General features: G+C 34.0%; 1 protein-coding gene across 1 annotated transcript; it reads left to right on the forward strand.

Annotated features, from left to right (window-relative positions):
* The first annotated feature begins 14649 nt into the window (after positions 1-14649).
* On the forward strand, positions 14650-18092 carry LOC127098681 (phenylacetaldehyde reductase). Its single transcript, XM_051037340.1, has 6 exons — positions 14650-14843; positions 14938-15110; positions 15182-15367; positions 16440-16602; positions 16899-17085; positions 17728-18092. The coding sequence occupies exons 1-6, from the start codon at positions 14669-14671 to the stop codon at positions 17870-17872; spliced, it is 1029 nt and encodes a 342-aa protein (XP_050893297.1). The 5' UTR covers positions 14650-14668; the 3' UTR covers positions 17873-18092.
* The last annotated feature ends 1706 nt before the right edge of the window (positions 18093-19798 follow it).

The following is a 19798-nucleotide window of genomic DNA, read 5'->3' on the forward strand; positions in this document are numbered from 1 at the left end:
AATAGTGAGTAGTGTGGAGGTTGAGTGGGTGAGGTAGCCAATGAGAGGATGACATATGGCAGACCGTTGGGAGTGGATTGTGAGTGGAGAGTGAGAGAAAAACGGATGGGGCGGAAGAGATAAGGACACACTTTCTTTTATCCTTTTTTTTTTTTTTCCTCTTTTTAGAATCCAATGTAAGAATATATATATATATAATTATTATAAAAAAAACCTAAAAAGACTAATTAAATTTAAAAAAAACTAATTAATATTCAAAAATCTAACTAATAAGAAACCAACTAATATTTAATTAAATAACTAATATTTTTTTAAAAAAAAACTAATTAATATTTAAAAAAAACTATTCTAATTTCTTTAATTAAATATCAACAAAATATTTGACCAATTATAAAAATAAAGAAAAAAAACCGAGTACAAATTTGATTCGGAAAGATTAAATCAATCACACTAAAATTGTCAGCACAAAACACATTATTTGAAAAATACACTGCTTCCTCAAATTCTGACAATTCAACCGATTTTTGGTATTCTCAAATAAATTCCTTCTGACTGACATTTTAGGTATTTATTCATGATGCAAATGTATGTCATGCTATGCGTATGATGCAAAAATGAAACTGAAATTAATTTTTAAAAAAAAAAAATTAAAATAAGCCCGGACAAAATTGGGGTACGACACTACTTTTTCTCAGTTGGTTTATCCTTGATATGTTCATCTTAACCGGTGACGGATATCCTCCTTGACATCCCAGGCAAGTCTATACTTGATATGTTCATCTTAACCGATGACGAATTTTCTTCCCTTCTGAGTCTATCCTTGATATGTTCACCCTAACCGGTGACGGGTATTCTCATCTTTGGTCTTCTGCCCAGTAGCTGGTAGTTGTAAATCTTATTTTCTGCAGTTTTCCTCGACAAGGCTATTCTTACCCAATAATCGGTAATGAATACTCCCTCCTGGTGGTTCTCAGCAAGTCATCCTTGATATGTTCATCTTAACCGATGATGAATGTCCTCTCTGTCAGATCTTTATTATCTCCTTACCCAGTAACAAATAGTGGATAATAGACTTCTGCTCCTCCTGTGTTGAAGTTTATTTCTTCCCCAGTTGAATTGAGTGCACATTTCCTTAGTGAAATCATTTTTCCTGCAGATTTTTGTTTCCCTGGATGAGTCTTTCCATTTTTATGGAATCTCCCTAGCCCCCCCAGCAATTTTAAGTCATAGCCTGGCCTACGCATAATCCTTTTTTCCCCTCAGAGTCTCTGTCTCCCCAGTGAGTTTTTCCTTATGGAATGCATTATGCTCTTGCGGATATTCAGTCTCTCTGATTTCTTTTCCTTTGTGGCAACATTTCCCCCACAGAGAATTCTCTTTTAAATTCATATCATATGCATCATGAGGTCTCTTAGGGACCAAAATTTGTTTCTATATGTTGTTATTTAAGCCCATTCTACTGAGTCGATACAAAGATTTTAACCTTCACCTCCTCAGTTAGAATGTCCTTAAATAGGGGCAGCTGTAAGGCCCCAAATTTGACCCTAAGATCCCTCATGCAACTTCATCATATGCATTGGGATCACACCTTGGCATTCTCCTTACCCCTCTTTCATTGGGTTTGTTTTGGGAGAGATTACCAAGAACCATGTGATTGTATCATACTTGTTTACTAATCAAAATACCAAAAAATATGTCTTTGTATTTGTCTAACCCCTTTGTAGGTAGGGCATGATCCCCATTGATCTATCAAGTTCATATATAGGGTTGAAGACCCCCATGGCTAAAAGTATAATCAAGGATTGATCCATAATGTCTCAAAGTATCATATATGAGTCCTAATAATCTCTACATGTCATATTAATCAAGTTTTCTTCAAGAGTTTGGAAGTGATTTGCCTTGGAAACCCTAATTTGACTGGGTATCTTGAGTAACTTCTCCAACAAGCTATCTCACCAATTGATCAAATTTCTCAATGGACACTTAAAAATTCATCATCTTATGCATACATGATATACCATGAGCCTATAAAGTCAATAGAATTGGAGGTTAGCAAGTGGGTTGATGGTGGTTGGCCAGATGGATTCATCTGATCAAAACCGGGTCTCCCTAGACCCTATCTCCTACAATTTTCACCATATGAAAATTACTTCAAGAGAAACGTTACTCTAAATTACATTCCAAACAACTTTCATGTTGAGACCTAGAGCTAGTTTTGCTTGGAAAATCATTTTCTATGTTGAAACATTATAGGTCATTTTGTCTAAACCCTAATTTGAAAGTCAACTTCCCAAGGCCATAACTTGATCAATTTTTATGATATGAAAGATTTCAAAGTTGAAAAATCAAATTCAAGATGTCTAATTCAACTTTGATGTTTGGAGTGAGAGCTAAATCAACATTTATGAGCATGTGATATGTGGATACATTATAGGTCATTTTTGCCCTATACCATTGAACAAGTGATTTTCCTCAACTTCAAAAATGCATAACTCTATCATTCTTAATCCAAATGACATGGAATTGGTAACCATTTTGAAGGTCTTTGAAAGATATACAACTTTGATGAAGACACTTTTCTCATTTGGAGCTCACATAAAAAGTTAAGTAAGATGGAATATTGAGATATATGACTTAACACTTAGAAAAAATGTCAACATGTTGAAATTTCCAAACTTTCACCTCAAAATTCACCATGATCCAAGTTCCAATTGGAAAAGTGTCCAACATCAAAGTTGTTCCCCTTGATCTGAGCTTTCCAAAGAACCATATTTCATGCATTTTGGATGAGGTTTGCTAGGTCTGCGCATGGTCTTAACAGGTATGCATCATTGGAGAAAATCAAATGTCCAAAACTCCATTTCACCTTGCCTTGCCATTCAAGCATGATTTTAACTTAAGCACAGTTGCAATTGGATCACAATGGATTGCTTCATGGGCATGTACACGCCCATGCAAGCTTGTGCATCACCCTTGCCATTTTTAGCAATTTTTCAAGTGTCCAATTATCAATCCCAAATGCTATAAATACAAGGCCTCTGAGCTCATTTCAAAGACCTTACGCGTCAGCTTTGCCCCTAATTGAAACCCTAACAATTCAAAGGAAACCCTGAGAATTTTCAACTTGAAAATTGAGTTTGAATCTCACTTTTTGGAAATTCAAAAACTCAAGGATCCAAAGCTTTGTACTATTGCCAAACCACTTCTGCAAGCTCCTCGAGTGTGATCAAGTCAAGTTTGAAGCAAGCAAGATCCATTTCTGCACAACATTGAAGGTAATTTTGAGAAATCTTCTTCTCTTAGATTCTCACTCAATTCTCATCAATTCTCTTGGATCTTTGGTTGTCTAAAGTCCTACCAATGTAGGCAAGAAGATTGAGTTTCTTTGAGGTCAAATCGAAGCAACTCAGTTGACACATCTCAAAATTCAACTCCTCATATCTTTATATATATTTGGAGTTAGTTGAAATTGAGGTCAGATTCATGCTCTACGCCATTTTTTCTTTTAGATCATGTCCTCTTTTTTCATTTTCTTGATGGTGATGAGTGAACTAGTCTGGTGGACCTCACCTGAGAAGGTGACCGGAGGTCCAGCGCCGGTGGTGTGTTGGACAGGTTCTGAGCCATTTATCTCATTTAAAATGTTTTAATCCTGAGCGCCCAAAGTAATTACCACGCGTGTGGAATAGTTGACCAGGTGTATGGTGGAACGCGCGATCATGTCCACTTGATTTGCCACCTCAATTAACGAGGGAGATCAAGTGGTCCACGTTTTTTTGATTTTTTGATTTTCATTTTATTTCATTTGATTTTCATTAATTCATATTAATTTTAATATTGATCAAAAAAATATGAGAGTTTCACCAAAAAAATTTAAATAAATTCCTCTTTCATATTTTGAATTAAAATTATTTTTTTGGATCATTATTAATATTTTTCATGATTTAAAAATACTTTTAAATCTCCAAAAATTCTAAAAAAAAATCTCCAAGGTCCTTTGACCTTGTTTGACCTATGATAAATCTCATGGCCATTTCTTTGGTGTTTTGATGAGATTTTAGGAAATTGACCAGCCATATTTAATTTAATGTATTATTTTTAGTATTTTTAAATTGAATAAATGCCAAATAATTGTGTTGAGCTATCTTGATGATTTGTGTAAATTTGACTTGTGTTGTTAGGCCTTGGTCAAGGTTGATTTGACTTTGCTAGGTTAAGATCATTGGATTTAGGGGATTGATGAAATGTATATTTCATCTCCCAAAATGAATGAATGATCTTAATTTGGTAAAAGTCCTCCTTTGTCCAATTTGAGTTTTAATCTATTCCCCTCTCTCTTCATCTAATTCCTCTTCTTTATGCATCTATTTTATTTGACCTATGATATCTCAAGGTCCTAAGGCTAGTTGATTGAAAAATCAACATAAGTATGGATGAGATTAGGCCATCTCTTTTGCATATTCTTTTTGTGTGTGGTATGTTTCATGAGCATAGTCCATTATACTATGTCTCTAACATGCATTAACACCAAAATTATATTGCCCAACCTCAAATAGTTGTGACTTCTACATAAGTCCAATTACGATTGCTTAACATAGCGCTAAATTTTTGACACAAAAAGGCATAGCATTCTAGTTAGTGAGATTGTAAGTCTCCCATCTTTCATGGTATTGTGTGGAAACTTGGCCTTTTTTCCTTCCTTTGGAAGATGTATTGGTTCAAGGATCCATGCTTGTGATAAGTGGGTTGATTGTTCTCCAAAGAATGACTTAAAAAATAAAAAGCAAAAAACAATACTAACTTCTAATTCATTAACCACTAACATTTAATTTCAAGTCATTTATTCTTAATGCACTTTAATTTTTAAGCTCTATTCATTTGCCATTATTCATACCATTCTAATTGTTTATATTAATGCCTTTTCACTTTGTCCACTTGGACCATATTGTGTGATATATCTTGTTTGTGTATATTTTGTTTGCTTGTGTGGTTTTTGACCATTAATGTACATAATAAGAAACAAAAACCCTAAAAAACTATTGTGTGGACTGTTGGTTTGATCTTGGGCAATTGGACTTAGAATCTAGGCAACATCCTTATGCAAAAGGACCTGGACAATGCCAACTTTCATGTAACCAAGTGCTTGCAATTTGAAACTTCATCTGATACATCATTGAAGATCCATCTGAGTTCATCTGCAACATGATCATTGTGAAGCTGTTATTTTGAACCTATGACTTGTGGAATCCATCTGCTACATGGGCAAATTTGAAGAAGATCATGAAGTGACTATCTTTATTTGATGCATTGCTCTTCAAGTTAATATTGTATGCATTGTTTTTTGCTTGATTCTAATATCCAAGGGAATTTGGGGTTTCTATATGACATTTTTGTCTATTGGATTGCTACCCATCGATCAGATCTTTTCAACTCTTAACTTTTAAATTTATGCTTGGGAATAGTCTCTTCATCTCCTCCTCATCTATTTAATTTCAAAATATCTCTCTCCTTTTAAAAAATTCTTTGTTTGTACTTGTTCCTCTAAAGTTAGACCATTTTGTAAATTAGAAACTTTGGCCTTATGCCATTGCATTTTTAAAACATTTTCTTAATCAAACATGTAAATAAACTTAATTATACATGACTTAAAATTTTCAAAAGCCAAAAAGAACTAACCCATTCAAACCATTTTCTAGGCCCTTGTTCCTTTCAAACTTAATTTTTGATTAAAAGCAATGCATCCATTTTGAAATTTGTATCATGAACTACGAGGTTTTGATCCCTCATTTTTTGTTGGTACGTAGGCATAAGTACGAAGGTCTTGTCAAACACAAAAATATAATTGATGAATTCTTTTCTCATCCCCCCATTCCATTTTTTTGTAAACATCATTTTATACAAAATACATATGCACACGAGAAAGGGCTCCCTAGGAGTACCTAGGACACTTTGGGTGCTAACACCTTCCCTCTGTGTAACCAACCCCGTTACCTGTAATCTCTGACATTTTCTTAGTTTTGATTTGAAAACTTCTTACTTTTGGGTTTTGTTTATACTTTTTCCTTTTCCCTTGGAAACAATAAAAGCGCGGTGGCGACTCTTGTTATTTGATGTCTAGCTTATCCATAGCTTGATGATCATGAATTTACCGCTACAGTATGAATGGGATTATGCCACCTCTTTTGCATATTCTTTTTGTGTGTTGTATGTTTCATGAGCATAGTCCATTATACTATGTTTCTAACATGCATTAACACCAAAATTCTATTGCCCGACCTCAAATAATTGTGACTTCTACATAAGTCCAATTACGATTGCTTAACATAGCGCTAAATTTTTGACACAAAAATGCATAGCATTCTAGTTAGTGAGATTGTAAGTCTCCCCTCTTTCATGGTATTGTGTGGAAACTTGGCCTTTTTTCCTTCCTTTGGAAGATGTCTTGGTTCAAGGATCCATGCTTGTGATAAGTGGGTTGAGTGTTCTCCAAAGAATGACTTAAAAAAAAGAAGCAAAAGAAATACTAACTTCTAAATCATTAACAACTAACATTTAATTTCGAGCCATTTACTTTTAATGCCCTTTAATTTCAAACTCTATTCATTTGCCATTATTCATACCATTATAATTATTTATATTAATTCCATTTTCACTTTGTCCACTTGGACCGTATTGTGTGATATATCTTATTTGTGCATTTTTTATTTGCTTGTGTGGCCTTTGACCATTGATGTACATAATAAGAACAAAAACCCTAAAAAACTATTGTGTGGATTGTTAGTTTGATCTTGGACAATTGGACTTAGAATTTAGACAACATCCCTATGCAAAAGGACTTGGCAAATGCCAACTTTCATGTAACCAAGTGCTTGCAATTTGAAACTTCATCTAATACATCATTGAATATCCATCTGAGTTCATCTGCAACATGATCATTGTGAAGTTGTTATTTTGAACCTGTGACTTGTGGAATTCATCTGCTACATAGGCCAATTTGAAGAAGATTATGGAGTGGCTAAAGCTTGGATGTGGCTATCTTTATTTGATGCCTTGCTCTTCAAGTTAATATGTTATGCATTGTTTGTTGCTTGATTATAATGTCCAAGGGAATTTGGGTTTCTATATGGCACTCTTGCCTATTGGATTGCAGCCCATTTGTTAGATATTTTCAACTCTTAACTTTTAAATTTATGCTTAGGATTAGTCTCTTCATCTCCTCCCCATTTCTTTAATTTCAAAATCTCTCCCTCCTTTTAAAAACCTCTTTGTTTGTACTTGTCTTTTTCCTAAACTTATACCATTTTGCAAACTAGAAACTTTAGCCTTATGCCATTGCATTTTCAAACTTCTTTTCTTAAATCAAACTTGTAATTAAACTTAACTATACTTGACTTAAAATTTTCAAAATCCAAAAAGAACTAACTCATTCAAACCATTTTCTAGGCCTTTGTGCCTTTCAAACCTAATTTTTGTTAAAAGCAATGCATCCACTTTACAATTTGTATCACGAACTACGAGGTTTTGATCCCTCATTCTTATGTTGGTATGTAGGCACAAGTCGGAGGGTATTGTCAAACACAAAAGTATAATCAATGAATTCTTTTCTCATCCCCCCATTCTATTTGTTTGTAAATATCACTTTGTACAAAATACATATGCACACAAGAAAGGGCTCCCTAGGAGTACCTAAGACACTTTGGGTGCTAACACCTTCCCTCTGTGTAACCAACCCCCTTACCTGTAATCTCTGTCATTTTATTAGTTTTGATTTGAGAACTTCTTATTTTTGGGTTTAGTTCGTACTTTTTCCCTTTTCCCTTGGAAATAATAAAAACACGGTGGCGACTCTTGTTATTTGATATCTTGCTTATCCATAGCTTGATGATCATGAATTTACCGCTACAGTGTCCCTAGAGAATTTCATAAACTTTGGCACTTTCCATCTAGGAGGTAACTTTGACTGCAAAATGTACTCCAATAATGGTGTCATATAGTTTGGCCTATGAAGGCCAACGTTTACCCCGTTTTGTGCCATAATCCTTTCGACCATGACTGCCAAGTTGTTATCTGATGCCATATCATTACGTCGAACTTGATGTATGACTTCATCAACGTCTTGATTCCTATTTACCATCAACACTCTTGGTTCCCTCTCTATTGGAGATGGTTGTTCGACCCTGGGGGGTTTGACCCCAACCGCCTGGTTTGTCACATCTACCATGTGCACATTTCGCTGGATTTGGTTAATGGTGGGGTCTTATTCGAGGGCTGCTCTTTAGTTTTCTAATAACTTCTCTCTCCGGAGTTGTCGAGGGGCTTGAGGGACCCCAAAGAAATCTGAAATGTGCGTCATCCATGCTTCCATTTGTTGGTTTGTATGGGTGGTGTTTTGAATCAAGTGATTGAATATCGTGCCCATTTGCTGGGCAAGCATATGGACCATTGCATCGTTACTTTCTTCCATTTGTTGCAACAAAACTGCTACCGAGTTTGTTGTAAGATTGGGCATTTGTTGGGTCGAAAACCCCATCCTCAGGGTGGGTTTATTCGACCCATATTATGAACAGTAGATCCAGACCTTTGTACAGGCGAGAAGGTACTCACCATTGGGTCAGTGAATACAGTAGTCGTATTACGTAAATTTTCTATCATCGAAGTTGGCATGCCATATGGCTGTTCTCGACCATTTAAAGGCATTGTAAATCATGTCGCATATGGCATTTATGTGCTAGATCCTACTGGAGGAGGGGTCATTTGTTGAACCTGCGTCCTCATAGGAGATGAGATTGGCCCAATATGAGTATTTGACGCTGAGGCCGTCGTACTCACCATAGATGGATTTGCTCTGGACGCAGTTACTGCTTTCTCCATTTTTACTTGGAGAATTCTCCATTTTCTCACGTATTTCCTTCTTGTTATCGCGTCGTTATCAGTGGTTATTTTACCACTTCTTAATCTAATGTAATGAAGTTAAAGGAAATAAATAATAAACAATAAACAAAAAAAATTCTGGATATTTCAAAAGATTTTGACAATAGCACTCGTCCCACTGGGCGTGCCAATTTGTTTACCATTGAAATTGGTAAACAAGCGCTAGTCTTCCAAAAAACAAAATAGTTTGGTTACTCACAGGACCGACTAGATTGATCCTATGACATGTGCTCTTGTTAATCTTAAGTCTTATAAAGGATGAACATTTTGACAATGTTCTTGACTTAGAAAGAACGTCCAAACGTTTTAAAAGTAAAAAAGGCAGCAATGTAAAGAAATGGTGTAAATAAGGATTTGAGTTAAATTGGAAATAAAGATAAATGACTTTATATAAAAAATATAACAATATGGTGATTACACATACATTACTCATTTCTCAACACACACAAATACTTAGAGTGAATTTGAGATTTTTGTACACAATGGAACACACTGTATCCTAAACACTAAGACTTCTATTTATACTAGTTCGAAATAACTATGATAAATAGTCTCTTCTTTAAAAGATGGCACATTTTTGTCTTCATGTACTTCATCATCCATAACTTTCCACGTGTTTCCTCAAAGAATTAGATAAGACCAAAAAAATAGCTACAAGCCTTATTTGAATTCACGACTCGTCGAAGACACCCCAATCGAAATGCTCTTGTTGAATTGCAGTTTGAACCCAATTTGTTTCTAAGTCTAAGACCAGTATTTCCCTCTACGCAAGGGGTTCCTTCGACCAAAACTCTCTCTGTCAAAAGAATCAACTTTATGTATTATTTTCAGAATATTTTCCCTTGGTCTTTAAAGTTTATCTCAAACATTTTCTTACCGTCGAAATTCCAGCTAACAACTATGTACTTATTGAATTACCATCAAATTATTATCTTACTACGGACTAACAAGACCACTGAACACAATTCTTTGGTGTATTACTCACTAATTTATACAATAATTCCCTAATTCCTTAGGATAATTCAGAGTTCAATTAGGCATTCTACGCACGTTAACTCAAAACCAACAACTTATAATTACCTATTTCTAGTTGATTACTATGTTAAATAGTTACCTTAGGTCAGATTCATAGACTAACAATAAAAAACCCCTATGTATCTAATATTCATCTATGTGCTCGTTAATGAACAAAAAACATTAAACTCAAGAACAATTAAATAAAATAATAGTAAAAGTGTTCAATAAATTTCAAACAGACATATGATCAATTAGAGTAATAATAAGGTTCATCTCAAAAAGGCATAATCTAGAGAAACTCAGTTGCTCATTGATAAATTAACAAATACCATGAATTGATAAGTCTTCCTCATTAAAAATATGGTAAAATAACCTCCAATGCTTTCAAAATTCGCCTCTTGAATATTCTTAGTCGTCACTTTATCTTCAGGTTTCAAAACTCTTTAAAGTTAACAAAAGGCCTTTGAATAACAATCCATGCGTGTCAGCAAAAGAATATTATTGCACCATGATACTTATCCATCACGCCGTGATGTGACATCATTGCACCCACGATGTCAACATCACGCGCGCGCGAGAATTCCAGGGGCCAAAGCTTTGTTTTCTTCACTTTTTCTTCAATATTTTCACTAAGTCTTTATTTCTTCATTATGATATACTTTTGCTCAATTCTTCACATTTTGGCATGAATTTTGCTTGTTAATCTTTCGATTTCATCCAAAGTTTCTCGTAAAAATCACGTAATGCCGACTGTCATCAAAACTCCAGACTTAATTTGTTGTTTGTCCTCAAGTAACCTATCCGCATACTGAACATTTTGTTAGAATTAAAATGCTTACCCGTACCAATGAATGTCACATTTATTTGCTCTGATAAACACTTTGGTTCCCTACTTTAATCCAATTAACTCGGAAAAGTTCTTCTAAACATACAAATACTCAACTTGTCTCTCATCTCACATATATATGCACTCAATTTGGCAGGCTTATCACTCAATCAACATACAAAAGTATTTAACAATGAATTTGTAAAGTTTCTAACCAAATCAATCAAATTCATATTTATACACACACTTTTGGGGTTTTTTCATGGTTGTAATGTGGCTTATGTTAGGGTAGGATAATTTAGGATAGTTGACTTAAACGTTTAGAGTAAGGTACCAAGTTTTCTTTTTGTTACCGAAATCCTTCCATATCACTTTTTTCTTATTTGCTTGGTATTATAGAATTCATTAAGTTGGTTCTTTTTCCCTTTCTTTTTCATAACTTTTTTTGGAGAAGTCATTTATAACTTTTTTTGAAGAAGTCATTTATAACTTCTTATTTTTATTTTTCTTTCTTTTTCTTTATCAATTTTCTCAAGTTACCCAAACTTAAACTTAAATATTGCTAACTTCATAGAGCAACCCCAAACTTATTCTTTTGCATTAGACGAGGAAACTATTTTTTTTTACCTAACTCCAAAGTGGATGGAAAAATTTAATCTTTAAAGTTAAATTGTTAAATAACATGATTGTGTCACCAAAAGAAAGGTTAAGGCTCAAAGTGATTAGCAAAAGATATAATCATATTTAAACATGATGGCTTAAAAAAGCTTAAAGTATTCACAAAAAAACTGCCTCAGTGTTTATTTATCAGACCAATACACTCGAATTAAAAACAATACAAATTCTAGAAAATAACTAATGTCCAGATACTTTGATAAGAAGGAAAAGTGAACAATGGAAAAATTTGGCTCAAACCTTACTAGCTGAGGTATTTGGAGATTGAGTACAAGTGATCAGTTTCTCTTTTCTTTGCCAAATGTCAATCTGCAAGAGAACTTTCATGATGATCACTTTTGTTCACTATTTTTTAGTGACTTTTTCTTATTTTTCATAATAACACTGGTAATGTAGCAAATTAAAAAAGTAAAAAATTAATAGAAGCAAACAAGATCATTAATTAAGCAAAGAGAAGTACAAAAGGGATGAACATTCTTGAGAGCTAGCTATTAATTTTCCTTGGTTCATAGTTCAAAAGGGGAAATAAATAGAATTAAAAACTAAAGTTGAAATAAAGATAAATAACACTGATGTCTGGGTTGCCTCCCACATATCGCTTATTTAAGGATTTTAGCTTGATCGTTTTCTTTTGTAATTATGTTCTTCCTTTAGACTTATGTATTAGTGTATCAAATTGGTTTGAAATCAGACTTTCTCTTGTGCATGTAGATAGTCAGATATCTCCTCTTTAGACCACATACATTCCTTCCACATTTCCCCCTATTATTTCTCAACACTCTTGCAGGTCTCTCTTTTTTCAAACTAGATAATGGACTCCAAATTCGATCAGGTGGTCTTAGTTGTTTTCTCAAGTGATCAAGCTTTAACCGTGGATGATTCTCTTTTATTTCAAGGATCTTAGATTGTCGAGCTTTTGTTGCCACTAAGAAAATTGGTTCAGGATTACTAAAGGGTTCACCTTTTGACATGATATTCTCATATTCCTTGGCTTATTTGTCTTTTACTTCCTTGATAGTGTCAATAAAATTTACCATACACACTCCCCTAACTACCTCCTTTACTACATAAACTCTATAGCGTTAAAGTTTCTCCTTTTTACGTTTCACGGCTTCAAACACATTAATTCAATTAAGGCTCCCATTTCCACATCAATTAAGGCTCTACCGGTTTCTAAGAATGGTCTTCGTAAGATTAGTGGTGTTTCAGAGTTCATTGGCATATCAAGAATAACGAAATATGCTGGAAATAACAAGTTATCTATTCTGACAAGTACATATTCGAGAACTCCATACATGTATGTGATAGATCGGTCAACTAATTTTATAGTCATTTGAGTTGGTTTTGGTTGCCCACAATTTAACTTTTTCATCATGAATAGTGGCATTAGATTAATACTAGCTCGAAAATCACACAAAGCTTGACCAATAATTAGTGAACCAATAGAATAAGGAATTGTAAACCTACATAGGTCTGTGAGTTTGGGTGAAAGTTTTCTTTGAATGATTGTGATGCACTCTTTTGCCAAAACGATGTTCTCATCATGTTCTAACTTTCAATTTCTCGATAAGAGATCTTTCATGAATTTAGTATAAACATGTACATGTTTGAGAGATTCACAAAATGGAATGTTAACCTGTATTTTTTTCAACATCTCCATGAAAATTTTAAATTGACCCACTTCAATTTCCTTCCTTGGTTTCTTTTTCAAGATTGAGTAAGTTGGTTTTATGTAATTTGGTAGCTCCGGATTGTGGTCATTTAGAAGTTGCTTCTTATTCCTTCTCCAATGTGAATTTTTGTATATGAATTGGTCAATGGTGAGTTTCCTAACTTCATCTTCACTATATTCCTCACTTTCATCTCCCTCAAATTTTTTCTCAACCTATTTTTCAACTACTAACTTTTTTCCAATCTTTTTCTCACCCTCACTTGTTTCTTTTATCTCATTATTAACCATTGGATTTGAAGGTACTACCCTATTTCTCAAATCAATGGCCTTTCAACTTTTATTTTTCGGGTTATATATATATATATATATATATATATATATATATATATATATATATATATATATATATATATATATATATAATATATATATATATATATATATATATATATATATATATATATATATATATATATATATATATATATATATATATATATATATATATATCGTTACAAATAAATCCCCCATTTGAAATAGCTTATGCTGCCATGTGCCAATATTATTGACGATTTACATTTCCAAGTTTTTTATTGATGCTTCATTGTTCATGTTCATGAGTATCTTCTCTTCTTTCATCTCTCTTTGAGCTTTATACATATCATCTTGAGTGATATTCACATGCTCAAAACTTGATTGAGTTGCTTTCATGAAATTTGTTAAGGTTTCCTTTAAAGGTGATTGTTCTATCGATACATGTTCGACGCCCGTCCTCATACAGTAGTCTCCTAACGTTTATCTCGTTGGAGTTGCCATCTCTATTTTTTCCTCTTTTACTTCTTCGGTAACTTGCAATGCTTCTTTTCGCTATACGAAGTGAGCACGCTTTTCATTCGATTTCTGAGTCGATTGGTATCAGCGTCAAATTCGCACCTCATATAAACAAACAAATAAAACCTTAGTAGTACCGCACCGCACAGAAGAGAATAAAAGTAGAAATAAAAATAAAAATAAAAATTACTAAAATAAAATAAGAAAGTTAAAACTAAAATTACTAACGAAAATAAAATAAAAAATTACAAAATTAGTTAGTTATACTTAACTTAGGAATTTACCTCACTTCTACTCGATATGCTACATTATCATAATTTTTTTTTTGAGATTTTGAATATGTTTTAAAGAGAGAGATCTAAACTTTGTAAATATATTCGATATGCTAAATTATATTTTTTTTTGTTGAGATTTTGAACATGTTTTAATGAGAGAGATCTAAATTTTGTAAATATATTCCTGAGGCTCTCGCAAACCAAAATTGAAGAGGTTTCTAAGTTATTTAGACCTTGAACTAAAAAAAATTAAATCACAAAACATACCATAAAACGAGTCGAGGTCACCCCTTCAATAGAAGCTACCAAAATTACTAAACCAAAATTCTCATGTTTATATATATATATATATATATATATATATATATATATATATATATATATATATATTTTTTTTTTTTTTTTTTTCTTTAAAACATCACTGTTAGTAACTTTTAACACATGTGTCTGGATTTGGCATTAGCAAACACAAGGTGTCCCATTTCGACTCCACTTCTCTACACCAACATGTCGAAGCTAGTCTGCGTCACCGGCGGCAGTGGATGCATCGGTTCATGGCTCGTCCATCTCCTCCTTCACCGCGGCTACACCGTTCACGCCACCGTCCAAAATCTCAGCTACCTTTCACACACTCTTTCTCCTTCAATCACACTTCAATTTAACACATTTCAAAGCTCTAACTCATTTCCACTTTCTTCTCAAAATCACAGACGATGACAACGAGACGAAGCATCTAGAAGCTCTTGAAGGAGCACAAACCAATCTCCGTCTCTTCCAGATCGATCTTCTCAACTACGACACAATCCTCGCCGCTGTACACGGTTGCGCCGGCGTTTTTCACCTCGCTTCGCCCTGCATTGTTGATAAAGTTCATGATCCTCAGGTATTATTATCTCTTTAAGAATTTAAACTTTTTCAGTTTTGGTTTTGAAGTTGTTTGGTTTGTTTTTGTAGAAGGAGCTTCTAGATCCTGCAATTAAAGGGACTGTGAATGTGCTTACTGCGGCTAAAGAAGCAGGGGTGAAGCGCGTGGTTATCACGTCGTCTATCTCTGCGGTTACTCCTAGTCCTGATTGGCCTTCTGATGTTATCAAGAGTGAGGATTGTTGGACTGATACTGAATACTGCAAAAAGAAAGAGGTTTGTTCGGTGTTTTCATTCTTTTTTTTTCTTGTTTGTGTTTTTGAGGGTACTCTCACGCCTTTTTTCTTTAGAAAATGCGCCATGGCGCAATGTTTCAGTCAACCTGAAGTCTGCGCCAGTGGCTAGAAGGTATTGTTGGATTTGGGTGTGAGAATCCTGGTGGCTTTGTGTTTTTAGAAAAGGCGTCTTGTTGGATTGAGGTGTGCGAGTGTTGCATGTAAACTATCTTTAGCCTTGATTCTCAAGCAATATGAGACTATTTTGGCCGGCCTAAAACAATAAAAAAAATGGATTCCCTACATTGATATATTTCTGCATTCACGCAGTTGGCACATTTGTGACTATTGGATTAGTGTCCGAAAGTTCGTTAATATGCATATTTTGATTATGTTTTTCTTTTATAAAATGCCGAGCTAGAAATCCGGACAGTCCGTCCGGCATTGATTCAAAGGTCACAAATATTCTAGTTGCATGATTTCAGGAGAGAGCAGATCGACTTGATCCTTTATTAATGGAGTATTTTATTTCTTTTGAAAAATAGAGATCTAATTGTAAAATTAGAGTTCTAAACAAAAGTAGTGTAAGTGGTGAAAATTCATGATATATTTGAAGATTTGGAAAGATACATCTAAAATCTTGAAAACTCTTGTTAAGTGAAGCTTTTTGAAAATATGAGATATACCTACTATATCACATTCATGAATAAAGCCACTCTCTCCTTCTATGGATACGGGTTTTATAGTGTTGAAGCATCTTAATCCAAAAACAAGATAAGAGTTTGTGAGATCAGTTCTTGTAACTCATGGGTGAAGGTACTTGAGTTTGTAGAGCGATACACAATTGGGTTAAGTTGCTATGTCTATTGTTGTAATCTTATTTGAGATAGTGACACGATTATTGAGGCATCTCTTTGAGATAGTGCCAAATAACATCATTTCCTGTGTGTTCATATTGTTTCATTTATGGTGTGTTTGTTCCTTCTAAGATCTTAGGTAGGTGTGAATTTTCCCGATTACTAATTGTCTGTGTGTGACATTGTCTTTGTCCGTTCTGAAATGTTGCGGAACAGTTGTGGTATCCATTGTCCAAGACACTGGCAGAGAAAGCTGCTTGGGATTTTTCCAAAGAAAATGGTTTGGACGTTGTTGTGGTGAATCCCGGTACTGTGATGGGACCTGTTATTCCACCAAGGATTAATGCAAGCATGCTCATGCTTGTTCGACTTATTGAAGGTAACATAGTCTATTTTGATAAACTTCTCAAGAAACAAAAAAAAAAAAATCAAAAGAATCTTGCAATTATTATGAATTATTTCAAGCAACACCTTATATTATAAGTTATAAACACTTTCTTCATCCTTTTTAGCCTCTCTTGTTTTACTTTTACCATGTATATATGAACAAACAAAGGTTTTCTTGTGAGATTTTTTAGGGGGTTACTAAGAACTGTGATTTCTCTTTGTTTTGCTTAAGGTTGGGATTTTTTAGGGGGTTGCTAAGAACTGTGATTTCTCTTTGTTTTGCTAAAGGTTGTACTGAAACATATGAAGATTATTTTATGGGATTGGTCCACTTCAAAGATGTAGCATTGGCACATATTTTGGTATATGAAACCAAGGAAGCTACTGGCAGACATTTGTGTGTTGAAGCTATCTCTCACTATGGTGACTTTGCGGCAAAAGTTGCTGAACTTTATCCAGAATATAATGTGCCTAGGTAAGTAAGCCATAACATACTTGCAATTAATGAGTGATAATCGTGGTCCTTTGTTCTTGAGCGAGTTATTAAAAAAGCTGTACTTGGTTCATGTTGAGCAAAGGTTTTCATTCATGCAACAACTAATCAATCTTGTATGCCAACTGTATCAGGTTGTTGTTCGAGTAAACAGTCATTTTCATTCTTAAATTTGTGAGGCGTGCCACAATAATTCCTGAATGAATCAAAATTACAAAAACATATATAAATGTGTCTTTCATTAGCCTGTTTGGTCTACAGGTCATGTCTATCATTAGTTACTTTGATCATTGAATATGTCTTCCATTAGTTAATTTGGTTCATAAACTTACTAACAAAAGATGCATTTAGAAATGTTTTTGTAATTTCAATAAATTTAGGGGCTATATTGGCAATGTGCCTCTCACTTTCAGATATCAAAATGACTGTTTACTGTTTTTTGCTGCAATGGAATTAGAACATGTTGCACATCATTCACTTCCTTCTCAAACATGCAAAATGAGAGTTATTTGCCAGATAGAGTTGGATTTGAAGTTGAACATTTCTTTTATATTCACCCATGAATAAGGTTGATGTAACACAATTTTTGCTCATATTGTGTGTAATTTTACTTTATATTTATAGGATAAAACGAGATACGCAGCCTGGATTGTTGAGAGCAAAGGATGGATCGAAGAAGCTCATGGATTTGGGTTTAGAATTCATTCCAATGGAGCAAATTATCAAGGATGCTGTAGAGAGTTTGAAGAACAAAGGATCCATTTCTTGAATGATGTTAGTCTGTGTGGAACCCTTGAAACCAGAATGTCGACTATATATATTATAGGTGGAGGAAGGGTCAGAGTATGAGTAGTTATGGTATCAGTTGAGTTTGTATAATCTGTTTTCAATGCTTGTATGCAAAGTGTCTCATAACTTTGAATATTTATCATTGTCATTCTGTTTTTTTAATAATGAAGTAAATAGAGAGAAATAAGGAGTTGCAGTTATCATCATGAGCATTTTTAACATTTTCCTGAACATTTCGTGCATTAAATTAAGCATGGTGGGGTTGAAATGATTAAAAAATAGCCATATATAAGGAATATGAGCAAGACCAAAACCTACCTTATTTTCTCCTTAATCACTCTCCAAATCTGGAAAATAGATACAGTGACTTTATGGTAATTTTGCCGTCACAAAGTCACTTAAACACTTAAACGGATCCCTAAATCTGAGATCATGATTGAATGCAGTAAAATCGCAGTTATCCCGTCAAGTATTATAAGCTGTTCGATTTAGATCCGAAGATTTAGATTTAATATTTTATTTTAAATTATATGATAAATATTAATCATGCACTATTTTGAACAATTAAATCAAGATCGAAGAGTCATAATCACAACACAATACTAAACAACCAGCAAAACATTACAAAATGCAAGCAATAGTAGACTCAGACCATACGTTTCAAATTAACTAAAACCACGTTACAAAATGCAAGTAATAGGAGATTCAAACCATACATTCAAATAAACCAAAACAGAGTCAAAGTCATTTTATACTGTGGACCTAGCACATAACCACTCCCATGAAAGAGACTTAGTTTTGATTTTTCACCGCTCTTTTATGTCCTCCAATAAAAGTAAAATAGACCAGATAAACGCCAGCCAAAACAAAATGCGCCAGTTCTTTTTAAATCCTTCAAAAATACTAGTTTCAAATGCCAAAACATATCCTAGGGACCACTACCAGACCAACCTTATTTGTGGTCATTCAAACCAGGCGAATTATAATTTACTCCTTAGTCGAGAATTGATTTATGGGATAGGAGCAATCCCTTATACCATGCATTAGAAAATCACAATTTGAAAACCTGATGGGATAGTGGAGAATATTGAAGCTGATCAAAGTTATTTCTTAGTTGATGTGAAGCACATAGACAAGAGAAACTTTGACAGACAATTGACGAATATTTTACCATGTACATCTGTTACAACAAAATTTTCCTTGCAGAGAGATGTATATTATTCAATGAAGTTACACCCCGCACATGGATTCATCTGAGAGTATGAGACCATCAGATGACATAATGGATGATCAGCGTCAGATGATAACAATAATTGAGTTGAGCGCGCTTGCTCGAATTTCGGCCTATATGGTTGAAAATAGAATAACAACATCCTCAAAGGCCGAATTTCAAGAAAATATTATTGTCGAAGCCACTGTAGTTGAAACCAATGAAAAGGATGAAAGTGCGTCGATCCTTTTCCAGAAAGTCAGAGGCTTGATTGCATCTATGATTACGATACTTTGGGATTTGAGAGGGATCCATTGGTTTCAACTAAAAGGATTCAGGCTCAATACCCATTAGAAGAGGTTTATCTGGTAAATAGAGCAATCAAAAGGCCAAAATTCGTAAGTGCCAAGATTGTGCCAAGTCTAATGTCATGGATAATCAAGTTGCTAAAAGAATTCAAAGATAATTTTTCTAAGATTATTATGAAATGCTAGGACTCAGTCGAGATTTAGTGGAATTGAAACTACTAATTCGACCTGACAAAAGGCCTGTGAAACAGACGCCAAGGAGGTTTGCACCATAAATAATGTCAAAAATCAAAGAAGATATCGAAAGACTTATCAGGAATAAGTTCATAAGAACTGCCATGTGTGTCAGATGGTTAACAAATATCGTCATTGTGATTACAAAGAATGA

This window comes from Lathyrus oleraceus, chromosome 6 (genome assembly GCF_024323335.1).
Source record: "Lathyrus oleraceus cultivar Zhongwan6 chromosome 6, CAAS_Psat_ZW6_1.0, whole genome shotgun sequence".
NCBI lineage: Eukaryota > Viridiplantae > Streptophyta > Magnoliopsida > Fabales > Fabaceae > Lathyrus > Lathyrus oleraceus.

Excerpts from the sequence above, each read along its gene's own strand:
- LOC127098681 (XM_051037340.1), top strand. The coding sequence starts at position 14,669 with ATGTGTCTGGATTTGGCATTAGCAAACACAAGGTGTCCCATTTCGACT. Across the intron at positions 16,603-16,898 it reads GCTTGTTCGACTTATTGAAG|GTTGTACTGAAACATATGAA; the intron begins GTAACATAGTCT and ends GTTTTGCTAAAG. Across the intron at positions 17,086-17,727 it reads CCAGAATATAATGTGCCTAG|GATAAAACGAGATACGCAGC; the intron begins GTAAGTAAGCCA and ends TTATATTTATAG.